Source organism: Schistocerca gregaria, chromosome X, assembly GCF_023897955.1.
Source record: "Schistocerca gregaria isolate iqSchGreg1 chromosome X, iqSchGreg1.2, whole genome shotgun sequence".
In the NCBI taxonomy this organism is placed as follows: domain Eukaryota; kingdom Metazoa; phylum Arthropoda; class Insecta; order Orthoptera; family Acrididae; genus Schistocerca; species Schistocerca gregaria.
In genome coordinates this window covers 53,975,777-53,992,390 of record NC_064931.1, presented here as the reverse complement: position 1 = coordinate 53,992,390, position 16,614 = coordinate 53,975,777, and the positions used below count along the sequence as shown (strand labels likewise).

The following is a 16,614-nucleotide window of genomic DNA, read 5'->3' as shown; positions in this document are numbered from 1 at the left end:
AACCACTTGCCCGCAAAAGGCAAAGGTCCTGAGATTGAGTCTCGGTCCGGCACCAGTTTTAATCTACTAGGAAGTTTAATATCAGTGCACGCTCCACTGCAGAGTGAAAAGTTCATTCATTTGTCATATATTAAAACCTAATAAATTATGTGTGAGTTCCCTGATAGATTAATGTGTGCTTTGGTTAGATGCCAATGCAAGAACAGGAATTCCAAAGAAGCCAATACCTACCATCCTTTGTCTCTCAGTACGTCATTTTCCCCAAATTCTTTGTGATAGGAATGTATGCAAAGGTTGTCGTTTACATTGCAATCATGGGGATAATATGGTAATTACAGTTTGAATGTCAAAAGACATATTCTACTTGGACAGCTATTTACTTATCTCTTCACCTAGCACATAACATTTTTGAATCATCAATTACCACCACGAGCATCTTCTGAGACTTAGAGTTATTTAGTTGTTGCCCATAATGTTATATTAGAGAAATTGTTTTTTGAATACATGTCTTCATACTCAGTCTTTGCTGCTCATATGCTTTCTTTTTTCTTTTCTTTATTTTATTTTTACCTTCTTGAGATACTTATTCATCCCCTCTTCTAGTTAAATTAATAGAGAATATTATAGTTTTAGCTAAGTGACAAGCATGTGCCGAAGGATCATGTGCTTGATAACTATACTAATTGGATTGTAAGAAAATGTGCTGTAGCAGTGATGACTTTCATGGTTAACTAGTCAAAATGATACTTAAGTTACAAAAATTGTAAAATAAACGTAAAATAATATTAAAGAGTCTGACATTCATTTTCAGAGTTTTAAAAATTCGCATTTAGTATTGTAGTATGATTAAATTTTTATGGTACTGTTGTGAAAATCTGGTTATGACATATTCCAGACCAAGCCCCAAAAGGGAGTCCAGACCACAAAGGCAGCGAGGTGCATCAAGCTCAACTTCATTCCAAGATTTCCAAGAAAGCGTCAGTGATGCATGGGATATAGGTGATGATGAATTTTGTGTTATATCAGGTTTGTTGAATTTTTTTTATACACCAAAAACAAGTAAGAAGAGGCTGTATGCCTTGTTGCCAAGCCTTCCTCTTGGATAGCAGTTTGTCTGCTTGCATGTAAGTGACATTATTTATTGAAGAAGCTTTTCATTTGGCCTCATAATGATTATTGGATAATGTTCCTGATCCTTCTAAGATCCTTCTAAACAGAAAAATCTGTGGTGCTCCCCATAAATCAAATCTAGTACCTGTATCTTAAATGACATTTCCACCTGATTACTCATGTACAGGTATGCTGAATGATATTGTTTTTGTTTTGAAAATGCTTCTTTTATCATATGTACTGCACTGACTGTGTGCACTTACAAAGGGACCACGCCTATACGTCATCACCAATTCATCCAAATTTATGATATATGCAAGGACTGGTAAAAAAAAGTGACAGGAGCAGTAGTTCCTTATAGAAAGTTCCATTTAGAAAAAAATAGCATTTTTGGGTCAGGGGAGGTATCGGCCATTTATGTTAGCGGTTGGCACAGGGAGATATCAGCCATTTATGTTAGCGGTTGGCACAGCAGAAAGAGAGCAGAATGGTAATTCAAAGGTCATGGGATCAAGTCCCTATGCACAAAATTTTATTTTCAATTTTTCCATTACTTACACTGCAAATAAACCATAGTAGTTCTCAGGATATTGGTATTTATTAATATTTTCATAAAAGGAAATGCAAAGGAAATTTTGGAATTGCAAGTAAATTTATAGTTAGGGATTGTAAGGCATACTGAAGAACTTTGTATATAAAATTAAATATATTATTTTACAGTTGATGATTTATACGTGCTGGGACAGGTATTCACCTTAAAAACGATGGTAACATTATTCAAAAAGATTTCGTGCTTGCAGCCGATCATCATTAGCTTCCATCCACGATATTTCGACTGGGCAACTGCCAGCCATCCTCAGGTGAGCCAACGAAGGCTGACGAAGACGCCCTCTGTTCCGCAATATATAGCACGCAGCGAGTATTCTGTGCATGCATCAAAATCATATTAACAGACAAACCACACCACCTGCCAGCAGCGGCCCTCGCTGGTGGAACTGCAGAACTCAGCTGTCTTCGGCGCGTCTCAATTGCCGCGGTTATCAGAGTACTCTGACGTCTTCGTCTGGAGCAGATCTTAGAGATGATGGTGTTCCACGCATAATCTAGCTGGTAGCCGTTGTCACGGTTCATAATATTGTCTGTCATGCGAATTTCCACTGATTCTTTCATGACAGAGTCCCAAAAGGATGTTGCTGTGGCCAAAATTGTTGTCTTGTCATACTCCATTGAGTGTCCAGTGGAAATGCAATGCTCAGCAATTGCAGACTTGCTACGTTGCAAAAGGCGAGTACAGCATTGATGTTCAGTGCAACGTTCTTCTACTGTTCGCAATGTTTGTTCTATATATGATGTGCCACACTGACAAGGTATTTTATAAATTCCCGCCTTCTGCAATATCAGATTGTCTTTCACTGATCCCAGCAGGTCAGAAATCTTCGATGGTGGACGGAAAATCACTTTCACTTCGAAACCGTGGAGGATTCTTGCAATTTTGAAGAAAATGTTGCCAACAAAGGGAAGAAAAGCTAAAGATTTAGTAGTTGTGCTCTCTTCTTTCTCCACTCCCTGTTTCTTTGGCTTAATTGCAAGTGCCTTGCTAATTTGCCTTGTAGAATATCCATTCTGTTTGAAAACCCTCTTCAGGCGGGCAAGCTCTTCACGCAAACTATCTGCATCTGACACTACATGAGCTCTGTGTACCACTGTTTTAAGTACACTCATTGTTTGCGATGGGTGATGGCAGCTGGATGAATTTAAATACAAATCAGTACGTGTAGGCTTTCGATAAACTGAATGCCCCAGAGAGCCATCACTCTTTCGTCTAACTAGCACATCCAAGAAAGGGAGGCAACCATTTTTCTCTAATTCCATGGTAAACCAAATGTTCTCATGAATGGAGTTAAGGTGATCTAAAAACTCCATTAATTTTTCTTCTCCATGAGGCCACTCTACGAAAGTGTCATTCACGTACCTCCCAAAAAACAGTTGGTTTGAGGGCTGCTGATTAAAGTGCTCTCTCCTCAAAATCCTCCATAAAAAAGTTGGCCACCAAGGGGAGACAAGGGGCTACCCATGGCGACGCCATCAATCTGTTCAAAATATTCTTGGTTGAACAAAAATATGTTGAGGAGAGAGCGTGGCGAAACAAAGCAGTGATTCCCACCTGAAACTTAGTGCTAATCAGTGCCAAGGAGTCTGCGAGGGGTACCTTTGTAAGAAGACACACGACGTTAAAACGAAACTAAAAGATCAGAAGTACTTAGAGAGCCTCCAGTCTGTTGATAAAATCGGCCGAGTTTTGTATGTGGTGTGGACATTTGCATACAAATGGCCTCAGCAAAGATTGGCTAAATCGTAAGTGGGGCCCCCCATATTGCTCACTACTCCGATGGACGTGGCAATTGACAACGCCGAAGACAGCTAAGTTCTGCAGTTCCACCAGCAAGGGCGCTGGCAGGCAGTGTAGGTTTGTCTGTTAATATGATTTTGAACGCATGCGTGAAATATTTGCTGCACCACTATATATTGTGGAACGGAGTCTTCGATGACTCACTTGAAGATGGCTGGCTGTTGTCCAGTCAAAATATCGTGGATGGAAGCTAACGACGACCAGCTGCAAAGACCGAAATCTTTTTGAATGTTTAGTTCGCCGGGAAAATTTTAAATTTCATATTAGATGGTAACATTATTTTTCCCGCCATTTTTGCATATGTTGAATACATTGCAATTTTCATCTACATGATTGTTTTAAAAAGTTTCTATAACAAAACAAACTGTTTGTAATTCATAAAGGGTTCTCTCTTACTGCAGTTTCATAGCAAACCACACACAATGCATCTTTTCACGAAAAAAAGGCGAGGATATAGGGTGATGTACAATGGAATAAACTTTGATACAGTCTTCTTGGGGTGTGATTTCTTTTTTCCTCTCGGTGGGATAAGAATAGTTTTGAAGCTTCTTGGTCAAATTCTTTAGCTGACAGTGGAACTGAACATCACAGTATTGTATTGCTTTTTTTCGGGGGGGGGGGGGGGGGGGGGGGGAGAAGATCACTTTTAATACTGCACGATGGCTATCCTTCATCATTTGGAAAAATCTTGTCATATAATTGTGGATTTGCTTGCCTGCCCCGTGAGCCAATTGACAGAAGAAAATTGTTCTGCTGCACATAGGGTTTCATCAAATAAAATTAGGCATTATCTTGGTTTATTTGCAATGTAAGTAGCATAAAAGTTTCCGCTGAGGGACGCAATCTCATAACCCTTGGATTACCACCCTGTACTCTTACCGCTGCCTGGAAATTACGCTAACATAAATTGCTCATTCCTCACCTGACCTGCACCAGAAATTCTATTTTCTTCTAAATTATTGGTCGTGTGGAGCTTTCATTTCTGGCCAAGTCTTGCATATAACATAAATTTGGATGAAATCTGCAATGACGAATTGGCATGGTCCCTTTGTTAAGCAGAAATGTTATGTTTGCATATTTACACTTGAATGCAAGCTTAAACTACTTAGGTAGGATTGTGTGTAAACTGTGAAACTGTAAGCGAGAACTTGTTTTATCTAGATAACTAGCTGACTACCCAAAATATGCTGAGTAGGCATCTATTTCCATCTTTTGTTAGCCTATCTCCTTCTCCCCTCACTGTCTGACTCCCTAAGGGGGCACACGGTTTTTTTGTGAGTTCGTGCGTGGCACACATGGGGCCCCGAGCTATTGCAGTCAATTCTTCCTTCAATGGCTGCATTTCCTGTACCCTGCTCTCCCTCCCTATCCTCGCTCCTTCGCCGTTTCCATCTCCTTCCCCTCTCTCAGTATTCTGATTTATGTCGACCTGGCTATCCACCTGGTTTCCTGTATTGGTTGCAGTTTTGTTCCTTTTGCCTGTTCTTTCATCGTTTTTGGCGTTTAGGTCCTGACTTGAGGTTTGACCTCCACTTCAAAATTTCCTGTTTTTAGTGTGAGCCAAATGGGGAAGAACTCCCTCCCGAGCATCTACGATGTGGATTCCTCTGTCCCCTTCCATCCCCTCTCCCTTTCCCACAGTAGCCCCCTTCCACTCTGCTAGGTCACCAGCACGTGTAGCCAGTCTATGTGGTGGGGCTGTTATGTACCCGGTATCAGGGCAGATGCTTGGCACATGAAGTGTATCGAGCTGCAAAAATCTGTCCATTCTCAAATGGCCATCTCTTCGAATGGTGAAGGATCATTGAATGCTGCTTTGTATGACCCAGCAACCTTCCCTTCCCTGGCTACACCATGGGAGGAGTGCCATGTTCGCCATCTTGGGATTAAACCCTTTCCCAATTACCTCGTCTGTACTAGGACGGATGGGGACACAGTCAGTGGCACAAAGCGATTGTTTTTCGTGGAAAATATCGAGGAAAATGTTGAAGTGGAGTCTCTTCGTAAGATGTGGTCGCGCTCCCTGTTGATCAAAAGCTTCTTCTGCCACCCAATCCGCAGCTGTTCATGCCTGTGATCATCTTAGCAGTGTCTCGGTGTCTATCACTCCTCACCAATATGGACCAGGGAGTAATTTTTCATAGGACCTCCTCTTGCAAACTAATCTGGAGCGGTATGGCATTCATTTTGTCCAACGTGTGCAGAAGGGTCGCAAAGACAACCATACCGATACTGGTGCCTTTATTCTGGCTTTCGAGGGTATACCCTCCCAGAGAATATAGAGGTTATGTGCTACAGATGTGACATGAAGCCGTACGTCCCTCCACCTATGAGGTGCTTTTGGTGCTTACATTTTGGGCACGTCTTCCCACTGTATGGCAGACCCTTTGTGGGGCGACTATGGCCTCCCACTCCATAAGGGAAGCCCCTGTGTTCCACCAGCTGTGTGTGTTAATTGTGCTGACCGCCACTCTCCTCGCTCGCTGGATTGCTCTGCTTGCAAGAGAGACAAGAAGATCCAAGAATACAAGTCCCCGGATCGCCTGTCTTATTCTGAGGCTCGCCAAAAGTATGAGAGACTCTATCCAGTATCTCTATCTTCAACTTTTGCCTCTGTTACTCCATTTCTTCCTCCTCCCTCATCCTTACCCCAGCCCTGTCCCCCTCTCCTCTCCACCTCCCCTGCAGTTCCCATGACTTCCCGTCAGGGAGCCTCTCTCCCTCCCCGGCCAAAGAAGTGTCCCCTTCTTCAGCATCTGACGGTGATTGGACTCCCTCCTGGGACACCTCTCCTTGGTGTCTCTCAGGCCAGAAGATTCTTACCACCACTCGGCCATGAGGTGCACCATCTGTGCACCCCCAGGTCACCCGATCTGGTTCTAGATCTTGCAGAAGCCTGTATCCTCCTATGCCCTGCCCTGCTCCACCTCATAAAGAGAAGAAGAAGAAACATAAATCCCAAGACAAGGTGCCCCAGGTGGTGCCCTCTCCCTCCTCACAACCTGAGTCTAATATCTTATTTATTGATGTCACGCCATCCTTGTCGGTGACAACTACTGATAGAGTGACCTGACCTCCTCCTTGGCTTCTTCATGTTTACTTTGGACTCTCGCCACATGATCACCCAGTGGAATTGCAACAGATAGCATCGCCACCTACCAGAAGTGCAAGGTCTTGTCTCCTCCTATTCTGTGTTCTGTCTTGTTCTTCAAGAAACTCATTTTCATGATGACCACTCTCCAACATTTCATGGTTATCGGACATCCTGTCGGAAACATGCTGGCCCCTGAGTAGTATCTGGTGGGATCTGCATTTTGGTTCGCTCCGATGTCATTAGTGACTGGTACCCCGTACGTACCAACTTGGAAGCGATAGTGGTTCGAGTCCAAAGGACTCTGGCTATCACCATTTGCAATTTCTACCTCCCTACAGGCAGGCCACGTCCTTAAATTGCACTGTCTACCTTAATCCAGCAACTCCTGCCCTGTTTCTCCTCCTTGGTGACTTCAGTGCCTACCATCCACTGTGCGGGAGTGTCACTTCAACGTGTAGGGGTATCCTAATTGACCAATTTATCATGGACCTCGATTTGTGTCTCCTCAATGATGGTTCCCCTACCCACTTCAGTACCACTCATGGCATCTTCTCTGCTATCAGTCTCACGATCTCCTTCCCTGCTCTCATGGCTTCCCTACATTGGTCATCCCCTGATGATTTTTGTGACAATGACCACTTTCTATTGATTCCATCATTCCCCTGCTGCCACCAGTCAGACAGTCCCCCACGTTGGGCATTCCGCCAGGCCAGTTGGCCTTTATATACGTCTGCTGTCAACTTTGACACCTCCCTCTCGAATTCTATTTCTGTAGTTGTGCAAAGCATCTTTGCCTCTATTCCTCATGCTGCTGACACTGCTGTCCCTCTATTTACAGGTCCCCCTCTTCATTGACCGGTACCGTGGTGGACTAAGGATGTCACAGTCACTGTCCACAACTGCCGACAGGCGCTGCATTGATTTACGCGACACTCTTCACAGGCAAATGTCCTCACTTTTAAGCATCTCCGTGCTAGGGCTCGTTACCTTATTAGATGGAGTAAAAAGGAATGTTGGGAGTGCCATGTTTCCTCCCTAGGGATGTATGCCTCTTCATTGCAGGTTTGGTCCAAGCCCCGTAGCTCTCTGGGCCACCAGCTACAGTCAACTGTCCAGGGCCCAAACCTCCTAGGTGCTCTATGCACTGATCCATTGGTCCTCACAAAACATCTCGTGACACATTTTGCGATGGCATCATTGTCCTCTTCCTACCCTACTTCCTTATTCTGGCGGAAACACAGAGTAGGACAGACCCCCTTCTGTTTCGTCCTGCACTAAGTAGAGCTCTATAATGCGCCCTTCACTGAATGGAAATTGGTGCAAGCTCTTATCTCTTCATGAGACACAACCTCAGGCCCAGATTTCATCCACAACCAGATGATCCAACACTTGGATGTTCCCCAGAGGCAACAGGGTCTTCAGCCACATTGGGCCACGAATGCTTTTCCGTCACAATGGTGATACAGTATAGTTATCCCTGTCCTTTAACCTGGGGAAAACCCAACATCTCTAGACAGCTACCACTTAATTAGCCTGATGAATGTACTTTGTTAACTGCTCGAAAGGATGGTCAGCTTCAGATTATGTTGGGTACTTGAATCTTGGGACCTTTTGTCCCCGTATCATTGTGGCTTCCGAGCAGTACAATCTCCAACTTACCGTTTACTCCGATTGGAATCAGCCATCTGTCAGGATTGTACTCACCGCTGGCACCTTGTCATTATCTTCTTTGACCTACATAAGGTGTAAGACATGACTTGGCACCATCACATTTTAGTTACCGTCTATGACTGAGGGGTCTGTGGTCCCCTTCCAGTTTTTATCCATGAGTTTTTATCTCACCGACTCTTCCATGTTTGGGTTCGAATTGGCACTCCACTCAGCTCCCCTCAGATTCAGGAGAATGGTATCCTACAGGGTTCTGCACTAAGGGTCGCACTCTTCCTCCTTGCCATCAATGGGCTTGTGACCTCTGTTACCCCGGCATTGTATGTCGATGATTTTTGCACCTGGTGCAGCTCCCACTCAGTAGCATCTGCTGAGCACCAGCTCCAAGGCTTCATCTGATGGTCCTCTGTGTGGGCCACTGCCCATGGCTTCCAGTTTTTTCCCTTCAAAATGTGGGTTATGCATTTTTGTCGTCAACCCACAGTACACACTGATCCAGAACTTTATTTAGGCAACCAGCTCCTTGATGTTGTAGCACAGTCCCGTTTCTTGGGCCTTATTTTTGATAACAAGGTGACATGGCTGCCCCAAATTTGCAACATAAAGACTACATGTATGTGGAAGCATAATTCTGTCTGCGTCCTGGCCCACACATCCTGGGGTGCAGACTGTTCCACACTTCATCTTTACCATGCTCTGGTCTTTTCCAGTTTAGATTATGGTAGTCAGGTTTATAGCTTAGCAGCTCCTTCCACTTTGAAACTCCTTGACCCTGTCCATCATTGTAGAGAGAGAGAGAGAGAGAGAGAGAGAGAGAGAGAGAGAGAGAGAGAGTGTGTGTGTGTGTGTGTGTGTGTGTGTGTGTGTGTGTGTGTGTGTGTGTGGCGATTGGTGCCTTTCGCACTAGTCTTATTGATAGTCTCCTCACAGAAGCAGGCATTCCCCCTCTACACCTCTGATAGAGCCAGCTCCTTGTTTCGTATGCAATCGCTATTGTGTACCCTGTGCTCTTCGCCAATGAGGGATATCTCTCTGTTAACACCAGTCCACTGGTGGGATTGCTAGTTGGCATGAGTCTCACTTCCCTCTGTTGGGATCTCCATCTCCACTTACTGGACTGCACCCTGTGTCTTTCCTCCCATAACCCCCCCCCCCCCCCACCCCTTGGATGATGCTTAGACCACAGATTGGAGCAGATCTATTCCAGGGTCCTAAGGTCTTTCTCTGTCACTTCGGTGGTTTACCGGCGTCTTGTATGTGCCATCCTCGCAGAGTTCCAGGGTACCACTATCTTTTACACTGGTGGTTCTAAGACAATCGATAAGGTGGGATACGCTTTCAAGTTTCCTACTGGCTTTGAACACCATTTATTGCTGGCATCATGTAGTGTGTTCACAGCACTGCTTCTAGCCATTCACAGGGCCCTCCTTGTTGATTCTCAGGCCTCCCCTCACAGTGTTTTAATTTGTTCAGACTCCATGAGCAGCCTGCAGGCTATCGACCAATGCTACTCTTGTCACCCTTTGGTATCTGCTATCCATGACCACCTCTCTGTCCTTGCACGTGCCGCCTGTTCAGTCATCTTTCTCTGGGTCCCAAGAGAATGAACTGGTTGACCGTTTGGCGAGAGAAGCAGTTACTTACCCCCTTTCCCTTTTGTGATTCCAGCTGCGGATGTACAGATCTATGTCAAATCTCTGTTTGCCCAAAAGTGGAATGCTATCTGGAGTGCTGCTGCTCGTAGTAATAAACTCTGCACAATCAAGGAGTCTACAGCAGTTTGGCGCTCCTCCTTCCGCTGCTCTCAGAAGGAGTCCACTATTTTATGCCGTTAATGCATTGGTCATATGCAGCTCACCCATTGTTTCCTCCCACATTACGACCCATCCCCACATGTAGTTGTGGAGACAGACTGACGATATTTCACATATTGGTGGATTGTCCCCTTCTTTCAGCCCTTCGTGTTAAGTATAGTCTTCCCTATTCTGTAAATTTGATATTAGCAGACGATCCATGGATGGTGGAACTGGTCCTCAGTTTCCTGTGTGAAAGTGGTTTTTATTTCCAGATATAAAGTTCTACTTTAGTCTTGGAGCAGGGGTAGGTTGGTTGTGGTTCGAACTTCTTTTGCAGTCTTCTCAGTCTGAGACCCCATGACCACCCCCTTCTTTCCCAGTTTTTAGATTTGGTCCCACCTTTTATGCCTTTACTGTGTGTGTTTAATGATCACTATTTTATAATTTGACTCCTTTGACTGGATCCATCCACTTTTAGCGGACCCTCTTTCTTCTGTGACTCACTTTGGGATTGCGGGTTTGATGACCTCGTCATATGGTCCCATAACCCCTCTCATTTAATCAATCAATCACTCAGTCTCAGACCATCTCCTCCTTTCTCCTCTCTTTCCATCTGCTCTTCACCACCTCTCACCATCATCAAGGTATCACCCCCACTCCAACACCAGGCTGGTGGCTCTTAAGCCCACAGTATTTCTTTCCAGATAAGAAGTAACATGTGTACCAAGTTTGGTTGAAATGATCCGGATTTTTAAGAGGAGCTTTTTACATATGACTTTGCCAGAATACATGCATGTCACATACATTTAACATGTTTCATGTACTAAAAGTAGTATGTACAATCTGCATATCGTGTTTACTATAAAATTAATATTTAGTGCTGTGCTGTTTAGTGTTTAATTTGAAGGGCTATCGTTAAGGAATAGAAGTATGCTGTAAACTTAACTGCTGTATTGCAGCTATGGGTTGGTTGTACCAATCAATATCGGGCGACGATAACGATCCATTACATAATGACGACGACGATGTCGTGTGTGATGTCATAGATGTGCATACAAAATTGAATTTGTTTTTATACTATTTCTGGAATGTTGGTAATGATGTCAGATCTGTAGTATAGTGTGATGTCTGTGTTAACAGTAGAAGGTGATAGTTTGGTCATAGAGTAGGTGAGCCCAACAAATGTGAATACAGAATCACATAGAGATTGGAAAAAATTTTGAAGCACTGAGAGAAATGCATGCTTGAACACAAATGCAACTGCTAGCCAAGCCTGCAGGTGGCATTATTGTATTTAACCACAAATGGCACCTGCGGCAATTCCATCAGTATGTTGCAAGTATCAGTCTTGGCCAGTGTTCTGTGTAGTTGCAATTTGTTCCGATTGTTGGTGCTCATGTGGTGAGTGCTTCAGTAACCAACCAACTAAATTGTTTGGTGTTTTAAGAGATTTATACTGCATAGAGGGAAAGTGGGAGAACATCATCCTTTAAGCCACAACACATACAAAATTGTGTGTTGAGTGACTGTAATGTACATTCATTGAAGAGCATTGTGAAGAAAAGTAAGATAGTGATAGCTGCAAAAGTTGCTGCAGACTGAATGTTGCACCCCAGAACCCTGTCAACACCAACACGAAGGGAGCTCTGTAAGCTGCAAATTGCAAGACATGCTGGAATTCCAAAACCATATATCATTGATGCAAATGTGATGCCGAATTCATAAAACCTGTACTAAGGAGCAGTGGTAGAAAGTAATTTGGACGGATGATTCTTGTTTCACAGTTTCCAACTTATGACCAAGTTACATCTGGCATACCATCCCAAGCCAGTGATGCAGACTGCTTGCTTCCGAGAATGAAATATAGCAGGGATTCAGTGATGATTTGGGCAGCCTTATCATTGTATTCCATGGGCCCCATGGTTACTCTGCAAGGTTGCATTACTGCCAAAGATTGTATAACGATTCTGGCTGATCAGCTCCATCCCACGTTACAGTATTTATTCCCCAGTTGTGATGCTATGTTTCAAGGTGACAGGGGCCTGTTAATACAGCTTGCATCATCCAGGAATGGCTTTGTGAGCACAAGGATGAATTTTTGCATCTCCCTGGCCACCACAGCCATCAGATCTCAGTATTACTTAGGCTTTGTGGTCTACTTTGGAGAAAAGGGTGTGTGATCATTCACCTTCATCATTACCTGAACTTGGGCTCTGTCTTGCAGGAAGAATGGTTCACTGAAGTGCCAAAGAGACTGGTATAGGCATGCTTATTCAAATACAGATACGTAAACAGGCAGAACATTGGCGCCGTGGTCGGCAGCGCCTATGGAAGATGACAAGTCTCTTGCGCAGTTGTTAGATAGGGTTACTGCTGCCACAATGGCAGGTTATGAGTCTTAAGTGAGTTTGAATGTGTTGTTATAGTTGGCCCATGAGCGATGGGACACAGCATCTCAAAGGTAGTGATGAAGTGGGGATTTTTCCATACGACCGTTTCACGAGTATACCGTGAACATCAGCAATCCAGTAAAACATCAAATCTCCAACATCGCTGTGGCAAGAAAAAGATCCTGCAAGAATGGAACCAATGGTGGCTGAAGAGAATCGTTCAATGTGACAGAAGTGCAACCCTTCCGCTAATTGCACAGATTTCAGTGCTGGGCCATCAGCAAGTGTCAATGTGTGAACCATCATCGATGTGGGCTTTCGGAGCCGAAGGCCCACTCCTGTAGCCTAGATGACTGCATGATACAAAGCTTTATGCCTTGCCTTGCCTTAGCCCGTCAACACAGACATTGGACTGTTGATGACTCGAAACATGTTGCCGATACCAACGAGTCTCATTTTATATTGTATTGAGTGATTAGACGTGTATGGATATGAAGACAACCTCATGAATCCGTGGACCCTATGTCAGCAGGGGAGTGTTCAAGCTTGTCAAGGTCCTGTAATGGTGTGGGGTATGTGTAGTTGGAGTGATATGAACCCCTGATACCTCTATATACAACTCTGACAAGTGACACGTACGTAAGCATCCTGTCTGGTCACCTGCATCCCTTCATCCGACAGACTTGGGCATTCCATCAGGACAATGCAACACCCTACACATCCAGAATTGCAACAGAGTGGCTTCAGTAATGCTCTTCTGAGTTTAAACACTCCCACTGGCCACCGAACTCCCTAGACATGAACATTATTGAGCATATCTGGGATGCCTTGAATTTTGCTGTTCAGAAAGGATCTCCACCCCATCATACTCTTAGGGATTGATGTACAGCCGTGCAGGATTCATGGTGTCAGTTCTCTCCAACACTACTTCTTACATTAGTTGAGTCCATGCCACATAGTGTTGCGGCACTTCTGCTTTCTCTTGGGAGCCCTATATGATATTGGGCAGCTGTACCAGTTCCTTTGGCCCTTGAGTGTATAGGCGTGGTAATGTGTCGTATTTTTGGTGTTTTCATGTTTTTGGTGCAGACATACTGAACTGTAGTGTAGCAGCAGGTCTATGTTAAGCTGAAAGATAACAATTTGTTTGCGAGTTGGCGAAGCCAACAAATCTGAAGTCATGAAAGTCACTATAATTTTTGCTATGGTGTTAATTTATGCATATTGGATTTCTGTGGGTAACTTATATCTGCTGTTTTGATGACATACCAGGTGTACAAGTATGAAATGCAGATTTCAGACAACACTTGTCGCACCAATGCAGTTTGTGCAATATACATTTGACAGTGTACCATTTTGTTGTGTCATTAACAAGTGTCAGCTGTGCATGTGTGATAAATTGGAAAAGTGTGTGCGTAGTGTTGTGTTCAATATGTCGAAATTTGTATGGAAGAAAGAGCATTCATGGACTGCATTAATTGTTTGTTTTGATTTGATGAAAACTGCCACTGGATGATACCGATTACCTCGAGAAGCTTATGGTGAGCATGCTCCATCGCAAGATACGTATGAATGATGGGTCCGTGTTTAAAAAAATGGTGACTTCGATGTTGCTGACAGAAAACGTGGGAAACCACAAAAAATATGAAGATGTGACATTGGAAGCGTTGTTGAATGAAGATGATTCTCACACACAGAATCAACTCACCGAGTAATTGGGCATTTGTCAACAAAGTATTTTCAATTGGCTGCGAGAGATCGGAAAGATTCAGAAGACCGGTAGGTGGGTACCACATGAGTTGAATTACAGGCAAATGGAAAAGTGCAAAAACACATGTGGGATTTTGGTTGCTCGGTACAAAAGGAAGTCATTTTTACATCACATAGTTGCAGAGAATGAAAAATGAATTTATTTTGAGAATCCCAAGTGCAATCAATCATGGGTAGACCAAGGCACACCATGTTGGAAGTACTTGGCGAAGAAGTTCTACCCCATGCGGCTTACTCACCAGACTTGGCTCCTTCCGATTACCACTTGTTTGCGTTGATGGATCACGCACTTGCTGAGCAGTGCTTTGACTTTTATGAAAGTGTGAAAAAATGGATTTATGAATGGTTTGCAGCTAAACTGGAAAATTTTTAGTGGTTACAAATTACTCGAAAGATGGGGAAAATGTATAACAAATGATGGAGCATATTTTGAATAAAGCACTATTTATCATTTTTTCTGGTATTTTTATATGTTTCTTGAGATAAAAAGTCCGCATTTCATACTAGTACAACTGGTAATAGCTGAAAGGAGATGGCTGGTATCAGTAGGTTGAGTATTTCCCCACCTAGTGCCAAGAAAGTTTAGAAATGGAATGTGCCATTAGTGCCGTCATTCCTCAACAATTGTGCCATTTGTTTGTAGACAAACAATGGTATACCAATGCTTAGAAATGGAGACTTGTCAGATGAGTTATTAAATTTTGTCTGTTTTCTAGTCTTATGTAGATGATTTAATAAAGATATTTAACCAGTTGTTTCTCAACATTGTCAGATGTTCTGACTGGATGGTGATTGTTGGTTTGATCTTGCTGTCTGGGGTGCCAGATGCAATTGGTTTGACAACATCTCGTAGATCTAGCTACACATCTTAAAGAGAGGTTTGCATCACCTTGGTTCCGAGAGTTCCGGAACCTGTATAGAGAATTGGAATAGAGATCAACATAAACATCATTTTGCCCTTTTTATTGCTCATGAAAACCACACATTGCATGTTGTACCACCATACAGCGAGACCTTCAGAGGTGATGGTCCAGGTGGCTTTCACACCGTTATCTCTAAGACCCAGTACCATATCCTCTTGCATTGATGCATGCCTGCATTCGTCGAGGCATCTACAAGTTCATCAAGGCACTGTTGGTCCAGATTGTCCCACCCCTCAGCGGCAGTTTGGTGTAGATCCCTCAGAGTGGTTGGCGGGTCTCGTCGTCTGTAAACAGCCCATTTCTCTCTGTCTCAGGCATGTTCAATAGGGTTGATGTCTGGAGAAGATGCTGGCCACTCTAGTCGAGCAATGTCGTTATTCTGAAGGAAGTCATTCACAAGATGTGCACAATGGGGTGCGAATTGTTGTCCTCGAAGACGAATATCTTGCCAATATGCTGCTGGTATGGTTGCACTATCAGTTGGAGGATGGCATTCACATATCGTACAGCCATTTCCGCATCTTCCATGACCACTAGCGGCGTACTGTGGCCCCACATATGCCACCCCAAAACAGCAAAGAACCTGCTGCACTCGCTGGCCGTTGTGTCTAAGGAGTTCAGCCTGACCGGGTTGCCTCCAAACATGTCTCTGATGATTGTTTGGTTCAAAGCATACGCGACACTCATCGATGAACAGAATGTGATGTCATTCCTGAGTGGACCATTCGGCATGCTGTTGAGCCCATCTGTACTGCGCTGCATGGTGATGTGGTTGCAAAGGTGGACCTCGTCAAGCATGTCAGGAGTGAAGTTGCGCATCATACAGCCCATTGCGCACAGTTTGAGTCGTAACATGTGGTCCTGTGGCTGCACGAAAAGTATTATTCAACATTGTGGCATTGCTGCCACGGTTCCTCCGAGCCATGATCCGTAGGTGGCTGGCATCCACTGCAGTAATAGCCCTTGGGCGGGCTGAGCAAGACATGTCTTCGACAGTTCCTGTCTCTCTGTATTGCCTCCATGTCCAACATCGCTTTGGTTCACTCTGAAATACCTGGACACTTCCCTTGTTAAGAGCCCTTCCTGGCACAAAGTAACAAGGTGGACATGATCGAACCGCGGTACTGACCATCTAGGCTTGGTTGAACTACAGACAACATGAGCTGTGTACCTCCTTCCTGGTGGGACAACTTGAACTAATCGGCTGTCGGACCTACTCCGTGTGATAGACGTTGCTCATACATGTTTGTTTTCATCTTTGGACGGGTTTAGTGGCATCTCTGAACAGTCAAAGGGACTGGGTCTGTGATAAAATATCTACAGTCAACATCTATCTTCAGGAGTTCTGAGAACTGGGATGATGCAAAACTTTTTCTGATGTGTGTATTTTATTCTTTCAGTTTTCTTCAACTGAACCTACTCTAACTTTGTGAGAACTTAGATATACTTCATG

General features: G+C 44.0%; 1 protein-coding gene across 2 annotated transcripts in view; it reads left to right on the top strand.

Annotated features, from left to right (window-relative positions):
- LOC126298879 (TBC1 domain family member 22B) overlaps window positions 1-16,614 on the top strand; it is a 157,116-nt gene that overhangs the window by 27,009 nt on the left and 113,493 nt on the right. For both annotated transcript variants that reach the window (XM_049990405.1, XM_049990404.1), the window contains exon 3: window positions 896-1,026. In XM_049990405.1, the coding sequence (XP_049846362.1) occupies window positions 896-1,026 (131 nt within the window). The remainder of the gene's footprint in view (window positions 1-895; window positions 1,027-16,614) is intronic.